The sequence below is a fragment of the Netta rufina genome (genome assembly GCF_964035555.1).
Source record: "Netta rufina genome assembly, chromosome: 1".
Lineage (NCBI taxonomy): Eukaryota > Metazoa > Chordata > Aves > Anseriformes > Anatidae > Netta > Netta rufina.
This window is the reverse complement of record NC_140123.1, coordinates 83,407,951-83,432,598: the sequence shown is the minus strand read 5'-3', so window position 1 is coordinate 83,432,598 and position 24,648 is coordinate 83,407,951. Positions and strand designations below refer to the sequence as shown.

The window sequence follows — 24,648 nt, the reverse complement described above, 5'->3', positions numbered from 1 at the left end:
ATAGTGGCAAGTCCTGGCATTAGTGAAAAATGAATGAAGAATATAATTTAATTTTAGTGAAGAAAAAGTGCTTGGAAAAAAAAAAAATTATCATGAAAGAGAACCCTAAAATAAGCCAGCCTTTCATATATATGATGTTTTCCAAGGGTCAGTGTCAGTAGGTAACGGCACTGATATTTAATGGAAAGATGTTACAACCTCATATTTTAACAGGAATGTGCAGCAAATCCATTTTTTTTTCTACTGTACCTATAAATGTGCAGCAAATAGCTGTCATGTTGCTAAGAAATGACTGTTCTTATTTTACTGACAAAAAAATTGAACTATAAATAAGCATTCTAATACAACTTTATGAAAAATCAGACCCTAATAGCTAAGACAAAGGATTAGTATCTTAAATTATATTTCTGCCTGGACTGACATAATTTATGGACTGTGACAACATTTTCAAAATTCTTTGAGCTGCAGCTTTCTAAAGGAAATATTTATTTCATGAGTATTTAGAAAAGCTAATTACCAATGAAAGGGAAGAATACTCCTTGCAAGTTAAAACTCAGGCTTGGTCCAGGTTCCTACCTAACACTAGAAGCAGCCAGGAGCTGATCATGCCGAAGGTCTTTTTTCTGTGGTCTCAGCAGCAGAAACTTCAGCTCCTTTTTAAGTTTGTCTTACAGTGTTTTGGGCTGTGCACAGTCCATTATGTCATATGTTATCACTGTCCTAGAGAAATTTTGCAGAGACAACCTTCTTCAGCAGTTATTTGGGCCACCAAAGTATGCAGGGATCTCATCCAGATTACTGTAAAAGAATAATACACCTACATGAAAACTAATACATCTCCATTGATCTTCTCTATAAAGAATTTCCCATTCTTTTTAATCAGTCATATCAATCACTTAAAAGATGAACTTTCACAATACAAAAAAAATGAACTCAAGATAAAATTGGAGCCAATAAAATTATCTGCATTAGAAAATTTTATAAAACTATCTATTCTTCAAACATTTATATCTGCATTATCAATTGCTGTGTAGTTACTGCATATAAACAGATCGCAAAACTGTGTATTTGTATCACATACACCACTGATGAATAAAACACATCAAGAAATGTGCCTGCTTTGCAAACTACCCTGTCACTCTCCATACTCACAAATCTGCCGTAAAACACTGAAGAAACATTTTTCCACAAATGTTTGCTACATCCTGACTGCTTATTTTCTGCAGATTTAACTGACTGCACAAACTACAATTCACTGGTGAAAGAGGCCTGTTCTTTAACCGAAGGTCACTTCTATACCTACATTTTAGATACAACTCTTCCTTGCTAAAGAGAGAACGTTTGTAATCAAACCTCTAATAGAATATCTGAAAACATTTCCTTCACGAATGTAATCTTTCACTGTAGTAATGTGTTTCATCTGTTATTGTATGTTTTGGTACCAAAGCTCATCTTGCACCAGTTGTTTGAAATATTTTGGATATCTCATTTAACTTGCAAGCATCAGCTGCTGCCTGTAAAATATAGCAGAAAAATGAAATGCAATACAGCTGTAAAAAGAAATGGCAGGCACAAACTACAGTCTTCTTACTTTACTTCAGATTGCTTCTGACAGTAGTTCGATCTGCCGATCTAACAAATAAGAAGGATCATCTACGATTTTTGTAAACAGCTCATTGAGAAGCATTGCCCAGTATAATAATATGATGGTTAAACTTCTCCATTAGTCTGGAAAATAAAAAATTCCTGGTTTCATCAAGTCTACAAAGAGACTACGATAAACAAATGGAGGAATTTTCTTTAAGGTGGAACTATAAGAACTATGATCACAAAGAAAACGTAAGATTATTAGAGTACTTCATCTGCCTTTCCACAATGAATTTCCTGAATTTCCTGATGAGCTATTTGCTACCATGTTGTTTGCGTGCTTTAACCTTTTAGGTAAAAGATCTTTTTGACGCGTTTTTCCCAGAACTAATAGGACACTAGCTTTTGTATTCTAAAAGCAGTATTACCTATTCTAAATTACTGTAATGTTTGGACTTGACAAAACTCATGGAGAGAGGATCAACATTATTTTCTCGGTGTCTTTTCTGCGTGTCTAAATCAGGAGTGCAAGCTTCTCTTCCAGTCCCAGAAAAAAAAAAAAAAAAAAAAAAAAAAAAAAAAAAAAAAGGACCAGATGATAGAGCACGTTTCAAAGCAGAAAAACGGTGCTCTTAACACCCTCTGCTGGAGCCTGCACTGCACCCACAGCTCGCAGCACAGGCTGCTGTCAGGCTGGAGGGTCTGAATCGCCTCTTCAGGGCAAGCCGTGATCTGCGGCGGCCGCTGCAGGGCGCAGCTCTGGAGCCTGCATTTTCCAGGCATGACAAGTACTCTGAACAAAGAGGACAGAGAGGTGATTGAAAATATCTTTCTGTATTGATCTTTGTTATAAATGGCTCAGGATTCAAATTAGGATTAAATAAAAAAATAGGTTTTATTGAAAGAATATAAAGGAATAGAGGTAAGCAAACAGCGCTGGGTGCACTGGGAGTCTCTGCTCCACCAGGACGCACACCAGTTACATCAAGCAGCTGATTTTTATGCTCCTAGACTAATACATATTCATTACTACTTCTAAAAAAATAGATTATTATAATTAGCTTCCGGGGTCCAGTCCCTCCTACTGGAGCATGCGCAGTCTCCTGTGGGGGTCTCTTCTGGGGGTCTCCAGGGGTCTTTCATGCTGAAGGCTCATAGTCTTCCTCTCCCCCTTTGTACTTACTTGGCACCATGCCAAGTTTATAGAACATTCTCTGCAGGTCTTGTCTCCCAGCTGTCCTTCAGCTTCTTTTTCCTTCCTCTTAATCTCTCGGCCCCCCTAACCAGATACCAAAGATCCGCATAGTATCCCATAACAGTCACTAGTTGTTATCAGTTGTTCTGAAACTCCCAGACATCAAACACAAACAGCTTTCTTATTTGACGCTTCACGAGTAATTAAAACATTCTTCCCCAGCCATTCACAGACACATCTATAGCAGTGTTAAGTTAATCTCGAAGAAGACAGGAAAAAAGGCTGTAACTGTTAGAAATAGAAGTCCGGAATAGCAAAAGCAAACAGGTTCATAAATTTAAGGAGTATTTTCTGAAGACTTGATAAATTGACTAGAATGAGGGGGAGACTAGGACACACTGCATCTGTGGTTCAAGAATTAAATTGCCAGTGCAGGGCCCAGAGGCAGACAGGATTCAAACAGAATTGTTCTTCATGGACACGAATTGTTAAAACATTCCTCACAATCTTAAAGCGAGTTTTTCACCGCTACTGAAAATTAAGGGTATTCAGTAAATGAAAGTCGCTTTGTGCACATCTGCGTGCGCTGAGGGGAGGCAGAGGCGGCCCCCCGCCCCCCACCGCCCGGCCGCCGCCATCTTGGGGGCCGGGTCCCGGCGCTGCGGGCGGGGCCACGCGCGGCGCGTGACGTCACGGCGGGGCTCCCCCGGCCCGCCGCTCAGCGGCGCGCGGCCTGGTGACGTCACAGCGCGGCGACACCATGCTCAAGGTGAGGCGGCCGCGAGCGGCCGGGAACGGTCCCGGGCGACCGTTGGCGGCCGTTGGCGACCCGTGGGGGGAGGGGGGGGGGTGAAAGGCGGTGAGGCAGGTGGAGCATGCAGGGTTCGGGGGTGATTCCCTCAGGAGCCATCCCGTGCCTACGCGTGAAGGTGGATTCTCCACTTCGAAAAACAAAACGAAACAAAAACCGTCAGGAAACCCGCTCTGGTGCTCTTCAGTTAACGTGAACCCGCAGCACCGCCCAGGCAGAATCGTGTTGGTTTGGGTTTTTAGCCTGCTGAGCAGCTGCAAGGCGAGCAGAAGGCACGGTGACACCAAGATGTTTTGCTGAGCCCCTCGGCTTGGCAATATCTGGTTACCGTGGAATTAAGGGGCGAGGGCCTAAAGGTTATGCTGTGCCCGTCTGTATATACACCGCTGCGGTGCTGGTCCTGTCTGTCCCGTAAGCGTAGCTGATCTAGAGGACCACTGCAGTATAGCGAGAACCATGCATTTAAGGAGGCGTTAATCTTGCACTTCTATGGGCTAATTTCATTTTCTTGTTTAATATATAAACTTGAAACCTTTGGTAACTACCTGCACTGCCATATTTTGATCAATATGAACAGTGGAAGTTTCTATTTGAGTAGTCGCTTTGGGAAACCAAGTTGGTTCCATTCTTAGGCTCCGCTGTTTGCATGCATATTAACATAAAAAGCACAATTACTTAAAAGCATTTGAACTTGCTACTTCTGGTGACATTTAGATAACTTTCAAACAATGTAAATGGTGTTAAATAGCAGAAAACCCCACACCTGCTGTCTAACACAGTAGACTGGATTTGCTTGTCCTAAACAGAGGTTTTCAACAATGAATTATACTTTAATTAAAGTTTTATTTTGGAGATGTTGCTGGGTGTTGTTGTTTTTAATACAGGAAACACGTGTGGTAGCATTACCCTGAAGAAGATGATGTAAAAACTGTTCATGTGTATTCACATAACAGGCTTCTGCCATATTCAGGAATTATATTTTATATACTTGTATTTTTGAGTGACTCTCTGAAGTTATATTTTTCAAGGCTTATTCCAAAAGGTTTCCCCGCTGCTAAACTCTTAGGAGTGTGGTATATGCCACTGATGGAATAGCAGTTCTGACAAAGCTATTTGGAGTTTATTAGACTTGCTTGAAATTTAGGTTCACACAAAATGTTTCCACTGAATATGGCTGTTAGGTGCAGTTGAAATAAATCTGAAACTGCTTTGAGGAAAGTGGATGGAGTGAAGAATATCCTGATGTCTTTTTTAGCCACATGTTTTGTTCATAAGCATTTGAGAAATCACAGAAAGTAATATTTTACTAAAAGCATATTTTTCAGAATGAAAATGCATTTCAGATTCTTGCCTTTTTGGTGGCAGAACAGTTTTGCAGTGAGGAAAGGAAAGAATGAGGAAATATATTCTACAATTCTTACTGGTTAGTGGTGTTCGTGCAGCTTGGCTAATGAAAGTACGTGACCAGTCTTGAAGCAAGCACTTTTGCAGACTTTTCACGTCTTTCGTTGGCTGTGAAACTGAGCTGACCCGGTGGTCTTTGTGGTGTTTCATTATTGTGCTGTAATAATGTGTCCATAAACACAAATAAGGTAAAACTTCCCCTTTAAGGAAGTTTTTCCATACCTTCTGATCCATCAGATCCCTTATGTTTTTCTGAAAAGCAGGCCTACGACCTAGTTCTTGTGTGCTGTTTCTCTGCCTGTAGATGAACGTTTTCAGAAAGCTCAACAATTACATATTCTATTTTTGAATTTGAAGGAGTCTCTTGGTTACGTTACATGCTTAATACATAGATATATGTTCAATTTGCAAAGCAGTGGAAGAAATACTGATCTGCGTGCAATGAAAATACAGCCTGAATAACATTAAAGCTGTTTCCTGGAAGTTCTGCAGTGGGCAGAAACAGCTTCAGAAGTCATCCAGCTGCTAAGTCAGTTGTCGTGAAATATGAATCGATTTGATCACGGCTTCGGTTTCACAAGCAGCTAGGTCAGTGCAACGTACCCTTACAATTACTGACGAGGAAGAGGTCTTGCTGCCTTCTCCTCCTTCATCCCCTCTTTCCTGGTCACGCAGCCCTCTAGTGCTTGTCAGCATGAATAGGTTCACAGACAGATTCAACTCTCTAACCCACACAAAGCTCTCTTCTTTTGCAGGGCAGATCTTTTGCCAAAAGGGCGAGGTGAATTGCCTTGGGGTGGAAACGTCCAGCCACCAAAGCTAGGGCCAGGTGGGCAGCAGGACTGCTCGGAATGGATGCTGTGGGCAGAACCAGACCTTTCCAGTCTGTTGGGCGCAGGCAATTAGGTTCACTCGTGTTGTGACCTGATCCAACCAAACATGGGCTGCTGTAATGCTGCACATCTAAGGCACAGGTTGATCTGAGTAGTAACGAGAGTGTGAGGCACTGAAAGGTTTCCCGTCTGAACTGCGTTTCTTGAGTAAAGCATTGCTGTTAATAAGGATAGGCATTTGCTGGAAAATGTTTTTCTGTGCATTCTTTATTTGCTACACAGCTAAGACTTTTATCTTCCATTTTTTGTTAAAGCATTCTCTTCTGCAAAGAAATATAACTTAGTGTAGGTCGTGAATCCAGGAAGAATTGTATTCACTTTCCACGTTGTGGCTGAGAGCCTGGATGGAACCTGAAGTACTCAAAAACTGTCAAGTGTCTGACATGATGTGCTGTAATTCACATTTTTCACATAAAAGTAGGAGATGTTCCTAAAATTCTTAGAAATTGGTGATTACATTCCGATACTTTCAACTGTAGGTCTCATTTATTCTTTTCTGAAATCTAGATATAGACAATAACTAGAAATAAGATGCTGAACTCTTTGGTACTAAAAGCAGAAAAATGGGAGAGTTATGGACATTCATAAAGTTGTTAAAATATGAATATTGTATTGTTAATGTCTATATTGGCAAAATTGTCAAATTATATTTCACATGAGAGAAAACAAGAAGTTTTTGTGAGATGAAAACCAATGAGGTCAGCATTTATATCTACTTCTCCTTCAGCATTAGGTTTTTCTGAAAAATGTGGGTGTTATCATATGAGTGTCTGACAGCATTAGATTTTGTACCACTGACCTTCCTTTCTCCCAACTTCCAAGCATTTTAATTCATCTTTTATTACCATATACTGGGGCATACACATTGTCTGTGTGGGGTATGTTTAATGCCATTTTGTTTGGACTCAGTTATTTGCTTGTCCTCCCATAATGTTTCTAGGTACTTCGGCTGGGGGCTACCCCTGTAAGCCTGAGCTTGCTCTCTATCCAAGTTTATGCTTCCTCTTCAGAGAAAGAAACTGCCAAAAAAGAGTTGCTGAAAATTGATGAGGTAAGTATGGTTAGAGCCCTAGTGCAGAAACATCTGCAGAATTCTGAAAGATGACACACTTTGACGCATGAAAACAGTTAGGTACTTCTCTTTACTGCTTAGCTTCTTAGTTTCTTACCTTTAAACTTGCTTCTCAATTTTCTATATTAGAGATGTTGATATGGCTGTGCTTATTTTTTTTTTTTATTTTTATTTTTTAAACCTGAGGGCTGCATCTGATGTCTACTGCTTGATAATGTAGACTTGTTTCGGAAGTTACCCTTCCATGTTTGTGGATTTACCAGCGATCATGTGGATTTTAAATCCATGGGACTACCTTCTTTGCATTTTGTCCAAGAAACACCATATATTTAAAATTAGAATTCACGAATAGTATTTGTAATAAGATGCCATTCATATTTTCCAGTAAAACAGCAAAGTCAATAGTTTTTGTTTTACTAAAAATACAGTAATTCTAATTTTTTCAGGCAAAATTACTTGCCCTGGTAATGCTTTGAATCCTGTGTTGTAGCTTACAGGCTATGCTGCATCTCCACAGAATTAAATAACTGCCTTGCTTTTCAGCATTCAGAGCTAACTAACAAGAAGTACGATAAGCAATGGTATTGATTTTTCTTCTCTGAAGTGTTACAGATGTTTTGGTTACATCACAACCAGAGCTCTAAGGCACCCTGTTAACTGTAGTGTAGTGACTCACCGGCATTGTTGCATAAGCTTTTAACAATCTCCAGCATTAAAAGACTTTTTTTTTTTTTGTAATTCATAACTAAATATGGCTTTATATACATGAGAGTTTATAGTTATTTTGTAATTTTGAGTACTTACGCGTAAGTGTTAGACAAGCAGTGAAACTAAATGAAACTAATTTTAGTGCATATGTAGGTCTTTTGGATGTGCTGGCATCAGCAGTTTACATACGCAATTTGAGAGGATCAATAGTCGGAGCAACCTCCTGGCTTCACCTCAGTGAAGTAACCTTAGCTTGGGCTTCTCCGTGCCCTGTGCCGCCACTGGCATGAGTCAGTGATGAGGCAGCAGGCTGAAGTTTGTGTGCTGAATAATTGGCTTCCTGATCAGCTTCAGCAGAGCAGAATGTGCAGCAGTGGATTTCTGGTGGCCATTCTTAACATTCAGCGTATGTTAATTGGGATCTGCCAGCTGTCCAGTTTTATAAAATGTATGGGAATTGCATTATCTCTGAGACTTCTCTTCTAGTGTCAGACATGTCCATTAGCATGTCTAACAGGATCAAAGTTAAACTGGTTGTGAGAATGATTGCCAGAGGTGACCAGATTTCCTAGGGAAATGAGACTTCAAATGCTTGTCTTTTAAAATATTGTGGGAAATCCAGCTGCACAGATTGACACAGAATTTGTCAAAGAATATGACAATATGTATCTTGTTACAGTTAGCAGCATTTTTTGTTACTGTAGAGACACCATTATTATCCAACTTGTCTTGAAAAGAGGTCTAGCTGTGCTTTGAAGCAGCAATGTGTGTCAACATTAATTGAGAATAAACTGCCAAAAACATTAGTTTAAAATAAACTCCCAAAGTAGATGTGGTATAAAATAGAATCTTTTCATTCTAAACATCAGTGCAGGATATAAACTGCTAGGAATAGTTTTCATTTTCATTTGAACTTTGCTGTTCAATATTGTGGACTTAGTTGTTTGTTTTTTTTTTTAAGTGAAATACAATAATCTTAAATAGGTTCAGGTAATTGTAATAAATACATTGTGATGTTAAACCCTGAACACTGTGTTTTTGTATTTACTCCATGAAGATGCCCATTGCTCTTCAGGTGGGTGTTACAGTTCCTATTTGCTCAGCCATATGGTGCTGTTGGTGCTGGCGGTTGCTAATGCGGTTAATGACTGCAACATTGGAATGCAGTACCATTTTCCTGCTTGTCACAGCCAAATTTATAGTGGATGTTACCTTTGTTAGAAACAACTTAGCCTCTTTAATGATGGCTTGTACAAATATAGAAGATGATTGATTGTGATTTCAGAGTTCTAGTACATGTAGTATGTTAACTGGGAACCAGAAGTGCTGATTAAGACCAGAAACATTTTGCACAATTATGTTTTGTCTTCTTATTAATATGGTTTAATATTAATTTATAACCTGTGACTTGGATCATATAGCAGCTGTGGATGAATTGTGTAGCAATTAAAGTCATCTTCATCATAATGTATAATTAAACTTTGCTCATAATGCTTGTCTCACAGCTGTACCTGAATTTATATTATGCATTGTTTATACAGTAAGCACCATGTTAGGTGTTCTCTGGTTAGGCTGTTCATACCCTGAAGACTTACTTACACAATTACACCTCTGTTTTTAACCTCTTGTTTGCTAATATTCACAGCTGTCACTCTACTCCTCTCCAGCTCGTGAGACTAAATATGTGGAGAATCCACAAACTCAATTGGAAGAGGGGGTTTCACATTTACGGCATGCTATGGAGCCATACACAGCCTGGTGTCAGGTATAATGGTTTTGTGTTGCATCTGGTAGTGGTTTGGTGGTAAGGGTCAAGCTGGGTTTTGGTTTTAGATGCATAATTAATAGACAACAGCAAAAAAAAAAAAGTTAGAAAAAAAATAATAGCTATACAAGCGTTCTTCCAAAGTGCTGCATGACTTAAAGTTTTCCACAATTCAGCTCATATTTACCCCCCTTTTCGCATGTAAATTGCTTCTTTCTATTAATTTGCTGAATTAAACCTCTGCTTTTTCACATTTTCTGTCCCTCAAAAAAAAAACTAACTAAAGCTTAGAATTGCTTTCTGTAACACTTTTTAAGTGGTTAACTCCTGTAAGGTAGTTACAGGGAAGTAGTTATCAGGGAACAAAGTTACTTGAGAGGTTGATAATTAACTTCGTAAACTGAGAATCAGCTGCTGTTGCTGAAAGAGCTGATGTCTCCACAAACAAATCTTCCCCGTGGCTTTATTTTCTTTTTTCACAACAGGAAAAGCTTATTGTTTTGGAGTATCATTTCAGGTTAGCTTTCTGATAACATTTGTAAAATGTTTTTTAAGGTAACATTACCTTTAAAATAAATTTCCTGTTCAGGGAGTATTACAAAGCTTTTTGAAGTGCCTTCAGTGATAACTAGATATTAGAAACTTTTGTCTTTTTGATAAAAGATGTTCAAGTACCTAAAATGTTAAGCACACAAACACTAATCGTGCAGAGTCAAAGTAACCCTTGTGTAGCAGGCCTTAAGACTGGCTAGTAAAAGCACTTATTTAAGAACTTGTGCCCAAGCCCATAATTGATACCAATGGGGATTTGGGCTGATACAAAGTCAGAGTATCAGCTTCAAACTCATCACCTGAATATTTTGTTTTGTATAGTTTACTAGCTGCCTACAATTCAATTTCTGTGTGTAAATTTCACAGTTGCCAATTTGTTAGGGTTGTGCCCTTTAGTATGTTACTCGCATCTAAATCCATGTGTCTTTACATTGTATGTCCTTCACCCCTATACCATAGCTTTTCATGCTGTGCTGAACACATTCTGTGTAGAATTTATTTCTTAAAAAAAAACAAAAACAACAAACAAAAACAAACCACAAACAGCAGTAACTTCAGTTGGGGGAAAAATGTCCAAAAGAGTCAGCGGTAACATTCCACTCCTATATCCTGAAAAGCTATATTCTGAAAGTTGATAGTATCACAAGATGTGGGATACCTGAGTTTCCCTCCAGAAGAGGGAAAACTCTCTAGCTGCTACTCAGTGGCAAACATGACCTGGGTCTTAACCCAAAAACTTCTTTTATATTTTTATTAGGTATCATGTTGATAATAAACAGTCATTAAATACAAAACTAGTCTGTGGAGCATAGAGGATAACTAGGATCTTTGCAATCAAGATCTAGAGTTAGACCAGTGAGTTGTATCATGGCTTTCTTGCTCTCTCCTGACCCGGTGAATGGTGGCGCTTACTTCTGAAGCAAGGGCATCCTTGTCATCTGGTTGCCTCTTGACAGCTTTAGGTGATGCTCCGCTTTGCACAGTGGCTGTCCCGAATCCTCTTAAGCTGCAAAGTGTTCTTCCTGTTCTATACAGACACTCAGGATGTTCAGATCAGGGTGTCCTTTTGGCCTAGGAGTTCTGTGTTTTGGTACTAACAATACCGAAACTGTTTTGCAGAAATATTCAGGGTTATTCAGTCCGGTTACATGTTTCTAAACTGTCATCATCAGCAGAAGCACTGACTTCAGTTTTGAAGGGGAAGGGGAATTTTCCACAGTTTAGTTAGAGCTCTGACCTCCTAAATGCATGGGTTCTGTTTGGTTGCCTGTGGTAACTGTAACTGGGAATGGGATTTGAGACAAGTTCAGTTTCCCCATTGGACTGATTGCAGGTAAGCCCTGAACACTGCATCTGTCTCGCTGGCCTGTTGTCTTCCTATTTACCTTATTTATTTTTGTCTCATAAGATGTGCTCTTCTGCTTACACACAACAAACCATTTCCTGGCAGTGGTTTACTGACTCATTTTATGAAGAGAGCATGCAACCTGTATAGGCTTGGGGTCATCATGCTTGCTTGACCATAGTCAGAGATCATTTTGGTTTTTACCCTTCCCCCTACCTATGCTAAAAAAAATAACATTTTAGTTGTCTCTGAGTTGACTTTTTCCCCCCACTGGCTTTTAATAAGACCAACACCTATTTAAGGCTCTGTTGTGTGTCACATGCTAATGCTTTTTTTTTTTTTTCCCATCACATTTTTGTTAGGTCACTATTGGCAATGAGGAAATGAAAGTTCTTCTAAAGATGATATCCACGTGCAGTATCTCAGACAATTGTTTTTATTTCTTCACAGATGCAGCTCAAGTGATATTGCAAGACCATTCTCTTTAGTTTTGGGCATACACGTTGATGAATTTGTTCCCTAATCAATAGACAGTCTTACACTGTCTAACCTCTAAAGGATTATTATCAAAATAACAGTTAGCAAGATTGTTTTTATTCTTTTTTTCTAACCTGATAAAAAGTGAGGTGAATTCTGCATGTGTATGTTATATCTGCATATCTGTTATATCAGCATATTTCTGCCCAATTGTTTTGGACAGTGTAGGGGCATCTCTTTTTCCAAGTCACTTTGGAAATGTGTTTTTGTTAGATACAGCTCCTTGGAAAGGGTAGTGTAGCACCTTGCCAAATGAGTCATGTACCCCCTGTGAAGAGCTAGGAATGAGTCTGTTGCAGTGTCGTACTTCCCTTCTTTGCATTAACTCAAGTATTTTTTGCAATGATTAAATGAACTGAGAAATCTGAGGAAATCCCAAAATTCAGTTACTTGTTCAGGAACTCAATAAAATATTGAAGCAGACTTCAGTGTTTTGAGGTATTATACTTGATTGCTGTCCAAACACTACTTTGAGAAAAGTATGTATGTTACAGAAAATGTAATGTTGAGCAAACATAGTCCTGTAAGTGTACGGGGGAAGTGGGAATAAATTAACTTTGTTGAGATGGGTAAAATTGGAACTGCGAAGGTGTTCTGTTTTTCCTCAGTTCCTTCATTGTTTTTGTGTATTAGTATAAAACAACTCAGTTTTATTTCTTCTTTTGACAGAAATAACTGCAGCCAGGTTTTACAGGCCCAAGCCTACAAATGCATTACCGTTAGCTTAACCTGGAGGCTATCTTAGGGACCCCAATTTTTTTTTTATTCCTCTTTTTTTTTTTGGTCAGATCAGTGAAAATCTGCAGTTAATTTACTTAATTGGTATCCATTTACCCTTGTTTTCTTTTCTTTTTTTTTTTTAGGATCTTTATGCCAAAGCTAAGCCCCAATTAGAAAAAGCTGTTGAGCGTGGTAGAGGTAAATCAGTTTAGTTTTCTTAACTAGCTATTTAAAATGCAGGACTGTACTATCTTCTATTAAAAGGGAATTTCATTATGCATCATTCTGTAAGTTTCCTTGTTCCATTTGAGACTATTTTTCTGCGCACTATATATCAAATTAAGTTTCCTTTCTAGATCATTGCTATTCTATACAATTAAAATGTGAGGTCTGCATCTATCGCAGCCAATGCCATTTAAAATGACAGACAAGAGAAAGAAGGAAAAAGGTTCTGACAAATTATTCCCAGCTAAAACCAAGCATAATTTACTGGTATTTGTGTGACTCAGCCCAGTAACTAAATCGTACTTCGTGTTGGTTTACTTCTTTGGATCTCCTAAGAATTTTGAATTAATTCAAAGTAATTTTTGTTGATTTCTGTTTTGGGAGCATCCTTTCATAGTTAAGCTCATTGGGACTGGATGATATTTAGACCTTATTTCAGATACTGCGCCTCTATATCCCTGAATTTAATACTCTTAGTCTTTTGAACTCCCCTAATGGAAGGTTTTCCACAGTTTACCATTCCCCCATCAGATTCCCATCTTGAAGTGAGCTTTGTTTTTGCTGTGTCTTTCCTTTGTTCTGTGGTTTGTTTTTTGTACAGTGTTTCACTGAAACTAATTCTTGCTAACACGTAAATGCAAGAATCCACTTTGCAAGGGTTTTTATCACTAATTTGAAAAAGATAAAATCAAGATGCAAAAGAGCAAAGCAAAACAGATGGCCCAGGAGCAAAGGCAAAATCTTCTGTGAAAATTGTTAAACACAATACAATGTTCAGTTTCATTCATGTGTCACTAGAGAAGATCTCAGAGGCTTTGAATTTTATGCCAGCAGATCTAAAATGTGCATGATAGTTAAACGTGTTTTGATAACTCTTTTATGTTTAGTAACAGTTGCCAGCATGTATTGATGATTTCTTACCATAAAAACACTTTCACATTACATTAATGCACTGTGTTCTGACTTCTTTTCAGAGGGCTTTGAATTTCTGCAAAATCCCCCTGATGGATTTTATCCAAGGCTTGGTGTGATAGGTTTTGCTGGAATTCTTGGATTATTTCTTGCTAGAGGTAAGTGGGAACCTTTTGAACTGCTTATGGTTTAATTTAGGACAAATCACTTCGTGTTTTTTTTTTGTTGTTGTTGTCGTTGTTACTAATTCTTAAATGTGACACATGAGATCTGACTTAGCTGTACAAGCATGTTTCTACAGTGTTCCTCCAATTATACAGAAGGTATAATGTAAAAGATGTATAATAACCAGTAATTATTGTTTATGAATACTGTATTTGTTACTGGAATCTAGTCTTTGATCTTTCTCAATTCTAGATTATTATAACAAAAGTGGGAAAGGATTTTTTTAGCCTAAAAATCTTAATTTATGAAGTTATTGATCACATATTACTGTAGAACACTACAGAGGAATAAATTATGGTGAAACACATGGTTCCTGAATGATGATGCATGTACAATTAGTTGTGCATTCAAGTTCCTTCAAAGTATTGTGTGTCCAGGCACAGGGCTCCTGCATATGGTGATATCTAGGAAAATACTTGTGAATCGTGGGTGTACTATAGATATATACACTTTTTGTGACATAGAAATGTGATACAGATAATTTCATAACACTGGCTGAAGAAAGTAATACGTTTATGCTTTCACAGAAATAAAAACTATTTTAAGAAGTGTTAATTATGAAGAATATTTTGTATTTGTAGTGAAATATTCTTAATACAGTGAAACAAAATAACAAGAAGAATGCTTGTAATAAAGGAACTGTGGAGTTGCAGAACTTAAATACTAGAGAGGACTTGCTTGGGTTAAAAATACATCTTAGTGGTCTCCATATGTGTTGAAGAAAGTGTGTGCTTGGTATTCAGAAATGGAAAACATTCTGTGAATATATGCATTCCTATATGCAATCCTGAAAATATTCAAAGCATGTTTTTCCTAGCATATGATTTTGTATGAAGATCAAGGTCTCCAAACGTCTCTTAACTTCTAACATTTGATATTCTTTCTCTTCAAAGTCCTATTTCTCAAGTTACGTGGTTATGACTGAAATCAGTTTCCAGCTTTTACGACTGCAGCAAAGTTATAGGGGAAAAATAGTAATTTTAGGGATGAATCTGAATGATTAGAGTCGTAAATTTAACAAAAAATCCTTTGTTATTTATTTATTTATTATTTAAATATCTGAGCCGTGAATCTTTTAGGACTGAAGCCCTGCTCTGTAAATTTTTGTCTGGTTATAGTTCAAAATACCGTTAGTTCAAGAAGTTATTCAGGCTATAAGAGAAAATGCCACTTATTTTTGGTGCTACAGAAAGTTAGAACCAATTTTTTTTTCCTTGTTCTTTCTTTTTTTTCTCCCCCTTCCTCCCCTTCTCCTTTCTTGCTCTCACTTTAAAGATTGTCCTCTCGGAAGATACAGATCAAATCTTCCAGGTCTAACCACAACTCTTGAAGGTATTGCTGCTAGCTAGGGAGGAAGTACTGTATTTGGAGTACAGTCATTGTGCTTGGTTTAAAATGAATGTAGTTAGCTCTAATCTTGGTGAGTAGCACTGGACAGATACGGGAGTATTCCTGAGCTTCCTTCTAATGGATGTCTCCAGCAGGTAGCAGGCTGATGGAAAACACTAATATCTTCAACTATTATTTTTATTCCTAAAGTAATACTGTAGGCACATTCTGAAGCACTATCAATAAGGAAGATTTTCTTATTCTCAGGTATTACAACAAAAGCATATTTTTTCTGGCTGTAAAGAGACAAACTTTCCTTTTCTGTGCTTTCTTATAGCTAACTGGTACCAAGTTTCCTTTTCACGAGACAGAAACATCACTTTCTGAAAGTCTCAGTTCTTTACCATTCAGTTCCTCATCTCATTATGAGCGTGTGTTGCAGGAACACTTTGGATATACATTTTTGCTTCAAAGTCCATTCTCTCCCTATTAGCATATATGGCTTTGCATATAGAACAGGATGTTCTTTGAGGAACAGAAACACTTCATCCTGACCCCTGTATGTCTGCTCTGTGACCCCATTTCCCTTTTTTCTGCTTTACTGCTTGCTTTGCTCCTATACCGGCTCTCATCTATATCCCTTTTTTGCCTTGATAAACTGCAGGGTGCCCTGTAGCCAATTCCGTGATACGGTTTCACTGCACAGCCAGGATATGTAACCTGTGGCCAAGTGTAGTAAAGGATGAACTTTTTAGGCAGTTAGATCATTTTAGACTTGTATATAATTGAATAGCGAGTTCAAACTGATTGAAATATTCAAATTTTACCTGGGGATTGAGTAGTGGGAATACAGCATAATTAGCTGTTAAGTAGCAGTTGTGGAAGTACCAACACTTGTGAGTCAAAGTAATTTACAAACTTTGTAGTAGAACTTTTCTTGTTCTGCTTAATGTATTGAAAGAATGCTGACCTAAGCTTTCTTTGCCTCAGTTTTTCATTTTGGTTTAGAAAAGAGTATCAGTTGGTATAATTCTCTTCAATATTTCTGAACTGTGACTAAATGACTTCATTATTTAGTGCCAAAATAAATTATGTATAACCATAGAAAATATAGTTGTAAGGTAAATTGTCACTTTGGAAAGATGTTAATGATTTTGTAAAAAGGTCACCGATCAGCATAATAATGTTTATTATGAAACCAGCTAAGCTGTATCTAAAAAAAATATGCTAAGCTCTATATTAAAAAAAATAAAATCGCACTGCTTATAAGTAAAAGTTGAGTAGGGCCACTCAGTTGTCTCAGTTAACATATATTCTAACAACATATTTTTTGTTGTGAAACAGGCTCAAAAATAAAGAAGTTGGTGTATCCTGCAGGCTTCATGGGTATTGGTGCTTCCATGTATTATCCTCAGCAAGCGGTTGCTGTTGCAAAGGTCAGTGACTATACCTTTTTTTTTTGGAAAAGTGTCTTTTATTTTGATTGTTGCTTCAAATTAACTGGTAATCCATTTTCTTAAAAGTCCTGCCTGAGTGCTTGACACTTAACAAGATAAGTATTTTCACGAAAGAACATGTAGTCTAGACTGAGTGAAAGTTGGGTATTCCATTTCTTTTAGTAAGTTTGTTTTTAAAAATCTGCACAGAATCTTCAGTGTGAGGTACATAATCTTCCTTCTGAATCTTGAACCTCAAGTAATAAAACATTAAATAATGCTTAGCATGTACAATTTGCATGTTCAGTTACAATACTGAGGACGCCTGAAATGTCTTGAGAGCAACGGGAATAAAAGGGCTTAAAGAAAAAAAATTAAAAGGAGATTCTACAGAGAAATCGTAGGAACAACATTTTGACATAAGCATCATTAATTAGTTTTTCTGGGGTTTATTGGGTAGTTTTAAGAAAGATTGTATGCCCATTCTGGAATGGGGTGAGAATTGTGCTGCTTATTGGATGCCTTTCCTGTTGTCACATTCATTGTTTCATGCATGTACATGTTGTGCTATCTTCCAGTTACAGCGCCTTTCTGTGAAAGAAAGAACTGAAGTGACCAGACAATTACTTAAAGGCTCTGATGTCATTTCATGTGACTTGCTGTCCCTGCACTCTTAACTGTGCTGACTGAGATTCTTCAGTTCCACACCAAATTCTTTTTCAAATCTGGCCTTTAACCACTCGCAGTGCACATACCTTAGTGTATCAAAAATACTTTCTATTTGGTGCTTTGATTAATTGGCTTACAGATGGCTTGTGTTTGATGCGGAGATGTCAGGAAGAAAACACAATGTTCTCAAGAACATATGGTGTTCTTTGAAACCTGAAAGGTTTGAAAGGCCTAGGGAGAATTAAAAATGCTGTCTTTGAACTTTTACAGCACAGCAATACCCTCATCTTGGAAGGAATTTGTTACTGATGCTTCCAGAATTCAGATGCTCTAAATAGAGATTGGCTTATCCTCGGGGAGTGAAAATTATACAACTGGCAGGGGAAAAAGAAAACATTAAAATTTAAGAAGTGTAGACATTTCTGTTGGGAAATTTGAAATTCTATTTGTCTTCTGAACAGTGAAGTGGGAAATGATTAAACGGTGATCAAACTGATGTTATTGTTTTTAAAGAAGCTTAATTCAGTCTTAACTATGGATTTGCTACTAACAGCTTCACAATGCCTTGTTTATTTTACCATAACTTTGAAGTGTATGATTGCACTTTGATCAATTCACGGTTCTTAGTTCAACCATAACAAAAAATCCAGTGAGAGACCCTGAGCCTGGAACTTGATTGGAGTGGGTTTAGCTTTGTTGACTTGGGCAGGGCAATAGATGCAAGAGTTTGGAAACTTCTGTGGAAAGAGTGATACCTTAGATATTGTTTTGGTTCCTCTAACCTCACACATGCTTTTCTTTCCTTAAACAAGCAACATTTAAGCATACCACATCTTACTATCTACTATTTTTATGCCTTAATCTGGAATCAGAAATACTTTCTTCTCTAGTAATTATTTTGAAATGTTTAGTAGCATTTGAAAAAAAGACCTGTAAGCGTAAGAAAGATGTCTGCAGGACAAAGTTTATGTGCCGAGTTAATAGAACACCATAGGAAGTATTCTGGAACACACATTTTAAGTTTTTTTTTTTTATTTTGCTTTTTATATTTTTTCTTCTATATTTGATTACTTCACTGATTTTCATTTGCAATGGAATTGTTCCCTTCATTTGGTAAACTTTTGGATTTGGCCGTACTTTTTTCCTTCCCACCTCTATTAATCATTTACCATTGGAAATAAAAAAACACAGTACACTTGCAGTTGAGGTACAACATGTGATACATCTGTCTGGATGAAATCTTTTTCTTTGGCTAAAATGTCGAAGTTGTTAACTGAAGTCATAGCAATAGAGCTCAGTGTTGGCCAAATGTAGTTTTCAGACATTGTTTCTCTAACTGGAGATGGAAGAAATGCACAGACTAGGTGTTTTTATTTTTATTTTTGATTTTTTTCCATCCTTTCGTAATCATTCTAGCAAATCACAAATTTGCAAGGCATTTATTTCATCACTGCTAGCATTACTTTCATTTGTATAACTTTGAACAAATGGTCAGACTGTTTCTGTGGTAAGGGAACTGAATTTAATACTAATGTTTATTTTGTTGTAGTGGAACTTTAACTAGTGTTTTGGAACTGCACCGCGTTCCAGCTAATCATAATAAATTTCAAAATGTTTTGTATTAACTGTGGTTTATCTTCCATCTGGAAAACTTTCCCATTATGAAGTTACTTAAATCAGTCTCTATATCATTAAGAATTATTATTTTTTTCCTTGGTATTAGAAGTTCCATAAAGCAGCATGTGTTTTATGCTTGCTTCTTGAAAAATAAAACCCCCCTAATACAGAAGTTTGTTTCTTTGACAACAAAATAAATTATATTTGCATTTCTTTTGAAAGTACAACTCTTCCCTTGTCCAGTTTAGTCTGTAAGGCATAAACAGCTGTTGTGACACAACTGAGAGCATGGCACAATTACAGGAACTAAGAATTGAAAAGAAAGAGTTGGGGTCGTGTAGCCCATGTTCGCTGCAGGATGAAAGGCATGTAAAATTGTGCTATTGACAACTTCGTTAGCAATATAAATGTGGAAAAGACTGCAGATGCTCAATTTAGTTTCTTAGCATACAATTTTGGTAAAGAATTGCTGGCTATAATTCAGCTTGATAATCTTGATGTACAGCATACCAAATATTTGATATTATATACTTACTATCTTGAGTGGAATAGGAGACGGAAGCTTGTTTGTATGTATATTTGGTCTTAGGAACTGCTGATGCCACCACAGCAGTATCTAATATGGGTATTTGTGGCCTAAGGTCGTTTTCAAAATATTGCAGAGTCTGTGCTGAGAACTGCTGAATCTGACTTTTGAACTTGTTTGTTCACATTTTAGCATACAGACTTTCTTACAGTGTTGCACTGAACAGAGGTGGTATGTTAGCATGTGCTAATTTAACACAAGCAAGCTAGAAATTATCTTCCAGAAACTCAGAATTCCAGATGACTATATGGAAAAGCATGTCCCTCTTTGAAAGGAACTCTTTGTATTAGTGTTCAAATGAACACTTTGAACAGTTAAATGAACAGTTTGTATTGTTCCTGTGCCTTTTACTTTTCCTGGTTGGTACTGTCACTCACAAGAACTGTAGTGGCAACTGCAGTACCTGACTGTTTCCTCTTAAACTGCTCCATGGGGAAGAGAGGTATATGAAATACAAAAGGTATGAGATAAAATACACAACCTCCAGTGTCATGTTTGTGAGAGTATGCATCAGGTGGTTATCAAAAACATCCTGGATATGTTCCTGCTGACCCTGTAACTTGCAGCTTACAGTCTCCCTAGAACTGTATTTCTCAACCCCATGTGAACTGTGAACCTGTGCGCGGGTCCAGCCTCTTGGGGGGGGTGTGGATGGTGTTGGAGCAGTGGTTGACCAGAGCAAAACAAACTTTGAGGGTTGCCGTAACTTACGATGCAGCCACTTTGCTCCAGCAATGTGAAGGGCCAGTTTCTCATTTAGGATAATTCATACTTGCCTTGATCATATGACTTCTATAATTAGAATATATTTATATTGTACTGTTAAGATTGAGCGTGTTTTTAAGCAGGAACACAAGATGGCTTATGGATACCTGTTGTTTCTCATTTTATGTTGATAGCCGTGCCCTCAATGACATTGCAGACCAAAACAAAAATCAAAAACAAACAAAAAAACCACCAGCCTTCATTTGTTCATTTTTGTTTGTATGTAGTATCTTTCCAGTCCTGGTAGCTTTGCACTGCTTGTACTACTTGTTAGCGTTTCTCTTTTGCTAGCACTATCCTTCCAGCTGAGCCATAGGTTTTCAGAACTTGTTAGCTGAAGTACTGGAGAGTGAACACTCCTGAATACTGTACAAGAAAATAAATATTTATAACTGTAATGCCTGATTTTGGAGGTTTAACACATTCATTTCCAATGCAGTTGGTGTGCCTTTTGTCTGATGACCTTTATCACCTTCAAATATAGGAAAAACTCAGTGCATCACACAAACTCATTTAAAATCAAAAGACAATTATAATTGTCAAAGGCGGTTACAACTATGGTTGCTCTTGGTATTGAAAACATCCTACAGTTTGGATTTAGTTGTGACTTAGAAAAGTAGTTGCTGATTTGGGTTTGGGTTTCTGGTTTGTTTTGTTTTAATTCTAAATACGTTCATTATTAAATAGCATCTTTAGTAAAGTGTGTGCAGATATGGCTGACTGTTGAGATCATCTGAGTTTCTCTATGAAATGACACAGATTAAGGAACAAGGGATTTGTTGCTGAGATGTTGATGTCAGTTGCCTTGCAATGTGAATGTGTGATTTTAGTGTAATAGTAGAAGGTCACACTGATGCTGCATAAAGCCTTTGGGCTTTGAATGCAACAATCTTGTACATTTGTGGACATAAGCTCATCTAATATATATCTAAAATCCTTACTGATCTCAGTAGAGTTTTAACTGCTATCTGAAAATCACTCCACGATCTTTAATCTACTGCAAACTAGGTGTCCTTGTATGCAGTTTGTAAATGGGCAGGTTTGTATTTGCGCTCTACCTAAAATCTAACGCAGCACTGAAAGTCATGATACAAAGCTAGAGGTCTCAGCGTGGTTTGAAAACGTGTTGTGTGAGCTGCAGTACACAAAGGTGGTAACGTGACTTGCCCAGAAGTACATCTGTTATGGTGGTGGTGCACAACTGGTGTAGTTAATTTTTGTTCAGACAAAGGGAAGTGGTTCTTCGCATTATGTGTGCCAAGTGGTAGAATTCCTCAGCACATGATGTTTTGGATCCAAAAAAGTTGTTTTGGATCTAAAAAAGTTATGCGGTGCTTATTAGGAGACAAGATGAGTTCATAGGAGAGAAATTCACTGGGCATGGTTATACATATAGAAATCGCCTCTGGCTAAGGAAATCTATGAGCAGCAAATTGTTGGAGACTGGAAGAAACGTAAGGAGAAGAATCACTTACACTTGCCCTGTTCTTGTAGTTTTCTGGCTTTGTCCTCTCTTGGAGATAGGGTGATACCTTCTCATTTCTTGATACCATTTTTTAATTTTTTTTTTAGTTTAATGTCTGTCTAGTTGAGAAAATTGTCCATTTTTATTTCCATTTTTTTTGGTAAGAAAACATATTAATTTGAAAGTTAAGCCTTCAGACTGACTTGAGTCTGGAGCTCTAAAACCCTAATGCTCTTAAGTGGTAAGATGCTATGGATCGACGAATGCTATGAATATTATGGTTGCATATGATGCAAAGGGGCAGGAGATACTCTTGTATTAGACTTAGGGACTTTTCCCGTTATAAAATTATCTGTTGGTGTAAGATAGCAAACGTTGTCTTTCTTATGTCTTCAGTTTTGAAGTTTGACAGCTGCTTATTTATTATAGCCATCTATCCGCAAATCATGTCTTTCTTCTAAATTGCAAATAAAAAGAAACAAAGGAGTACTTCTGTTGTTCTGTCACAACAGTGAAAACTGCAAACTAGTGACAAACTAAGTAGGGATATTTTGTCTTTAAAGCAGGTTTGGTCAAATTAAGAAACAATTTGCATATGTTAAATCTATTGAACATAGAATGCTAAGACTGTAAAATCCAGAATTGTTTCCATGCAGCATTATCCCAATCTTTTATACAGATATATTTCATGTAGTCTTCAAACAGTTTTTTTAGTAGATTGGCTTTTCTTATTCCTTATGTGTCACGTTGAGCTTAAGTGGGAAGATGTTACGGATCTTGGATTCTGAGATTTCTTCCACATGAACAATCTTCCTCAGATTATTAAATTCATGCTTTGTAATTATTTTGTTTCAAAGGTTGCTGGTACACAGGTGTATGACTGGAGTCTTCAGGGATATATTGCCGTAGAATCTCTTTGGAAGGATAATGCTAAGAAGAAGAAATCTGGGAAAAAAGATGATAAGGTAAGAAGTCGGAGGAACTTGATTTCTGGATTAGGAGAAAATATGGAAGAATACCAATAAGCACCAAGTTTCTTTTGAATCAGCTTTGAATCTGTGTCCCAATGCAGTACTGAGTGCAGTCATTGCTGAAAGTTTCTGCTTTCCAGATACCCATTTGTTAAACATTGTTCTAACAGTCAGGTTAACATTCACATAGTCAATTTATTAGTTAGAATAGACAATAAAGATGAACGTTATTGTACAAGTTGCTTTTTTTTTTTTTTTTTTTCAGTCTGACATTACTTTCTTGCCTTTTTGAATGCTAAATTGATACTTTGCCTGTAGAGGTGGTCAAATATCATATACAACAGCAATGAATCGAAGGATTTTAGGGTTGTTTATCTATAGTTGTTTACTTCTATAAAATGCTACGTGTTGTGACTCGATAGTAATGTCTAGCGGAGCAGAATGCAGTGTCATAATTATGCTAGAGCAACTATTCATAAAACTGTAAGGAAAAAAGATTCTATTTTGCTGCTTTTAATGAATTATGAATTTCACTTTCTACAAAATACTAGCAAGTTTCAATATTAGTGCACTATGATCGGTTAAGGATACTTGCTGAAGGTTAGCATTGACTTGTGAAGACATGTTTTAATGTGCATTAAAAATGAACTTGCTTTAATGAACATTATACTATATAATGTCTAGGTCATAATTTATAACTTGCCTGAAGCTTCTGCAGTTAATTATCTTAATGATGTTTTGTTTTTTTATCTGCTAGACATTTCCATTATCCCACAGGAACAAGCTGTCTCGATAGTTGTACCTCTCTGATACAGATAAACAAACTGACTTCTAAGAAATATATGTAGATGGCTCAGTGAATTGGAGTATAAAAGGCTGAAGAATTGTGTGTGTTGATAAAATATATTTGAGGGAGAGCCAGTAAGGTTTTCAGGGAATTTTTTAACTGAAGAAATAAAAATTCAGAAGTGTAACGTAAAGTTTCAGTGGTTTTAAATCCACTGCTAGACTTGTTGTAGCTTTAATTCCTGATTTCTAAGCAAAAAGCTTGTTCTAAGCTGCTTCTGTTGATAAAAATTGCTGCCCTAGCAGCAGACTGCTTCCCATCTCTTATTTTAGTTGTTTAAGGCAGCAAAGCAGAACTAAAAGGTGTTTTGAAAACAACTTTGAACCAGCAGAAAGCCTTGGTGTTTCACTGTGGACCTTGTGATTGAGCCCTAGCTCAGAACTGGTAACAGCTCATCCTAGGTTGACAATGGTGTATGGCTTTAATGGTGCTGTTCTGGGTTGTTGGAAACCAGAAGTCCTGTCTGACCAGAACAAGGTATTTGCAACCCAGAGGTCTAAGAAATGAGAAGGGTAGCCACTGAGGGGTAGATGCTTTGGAGAGGCAATTGCACTTGAGGTTGCAGGTATGGAACTGAGTTCTCTGGGTGGGTCTGGGTGTGGGAATAGTTCCAAACAAAGGGGTTGGAGAAATGCTCACATATCCTATCAGATGCTGATCCTTTTGAGAATGGTCACCAGTTGAACACTGGTGGAGACCTTCATCAGTGGATACTCACCCTGTATTGGCCCCTGGACACTTGAGTAAATGTACTTGTGTAACTCTTTGAATAAACAAAGCTTAGTCAATCATATTGTACCTTTCGTAAAACCTAGGCTGTCAAAAAATGCATCAAAAAAATAAGCAACATTAAAATATTTCAGAAAGACAAACTGACAGCATCAGTAAGGTTTAGCTGAGCTTTTTATTTTATTGTGTCCTAGGCTTTCAAAAGGAAACACATGGTTGTTATTGGAAGGCGAAAACTTTTGAAGCTTTTATCTTATTATAAGGTTTATTCAAGCACTTGCTA

The 24,648-nt window shown here is 37.3% G+C and overlaps 1 protein-coding gene across 2 annotated transcripts in view; it reads left to right on the top strand.

The window, feature by feature from the left end:
• Positions 1-3,524: 3,524 nt before the first annotated feature.
• APOO (apolipoprotein O) overlaps positions 3,525-24,648 on the top strand; it is a 30,829-nt gene continuing 9,705 nt past the window's right edge. For both annotated transcript variants that reach the window (XM_084297552.1, XM_084297553.1), the window contains exons 1-7: positions 3,525-3,551; positions 6,831-6,941; positions 9,316-9,435; positions 12,733-12,787; positions 13,789-13,884; positions 16,625-16,716; positions 22,676-22,783. In XM_084297552.1, the coding sequence (XP_084153678.1) occupies positions 3,543-3,551; positions 6,831-6,941; positions 9,316-9,435; positions 12,733-12,787; positions 13,789-13,884; positions 16,625-16,716; positions 22,676-22,783 (591 nt within the window). In that variant the 5' untranslated portion in view covers positions 3,525-3,542. The remainder of the gene's footprint in view (positions 3,552-6,830; positions 6,942-9,315; positions 9,436-12,732; positions 12,788-13,788; positions 13,885-16,624; positions 16,717-22,675; positions 22,784-24,648) is intronic.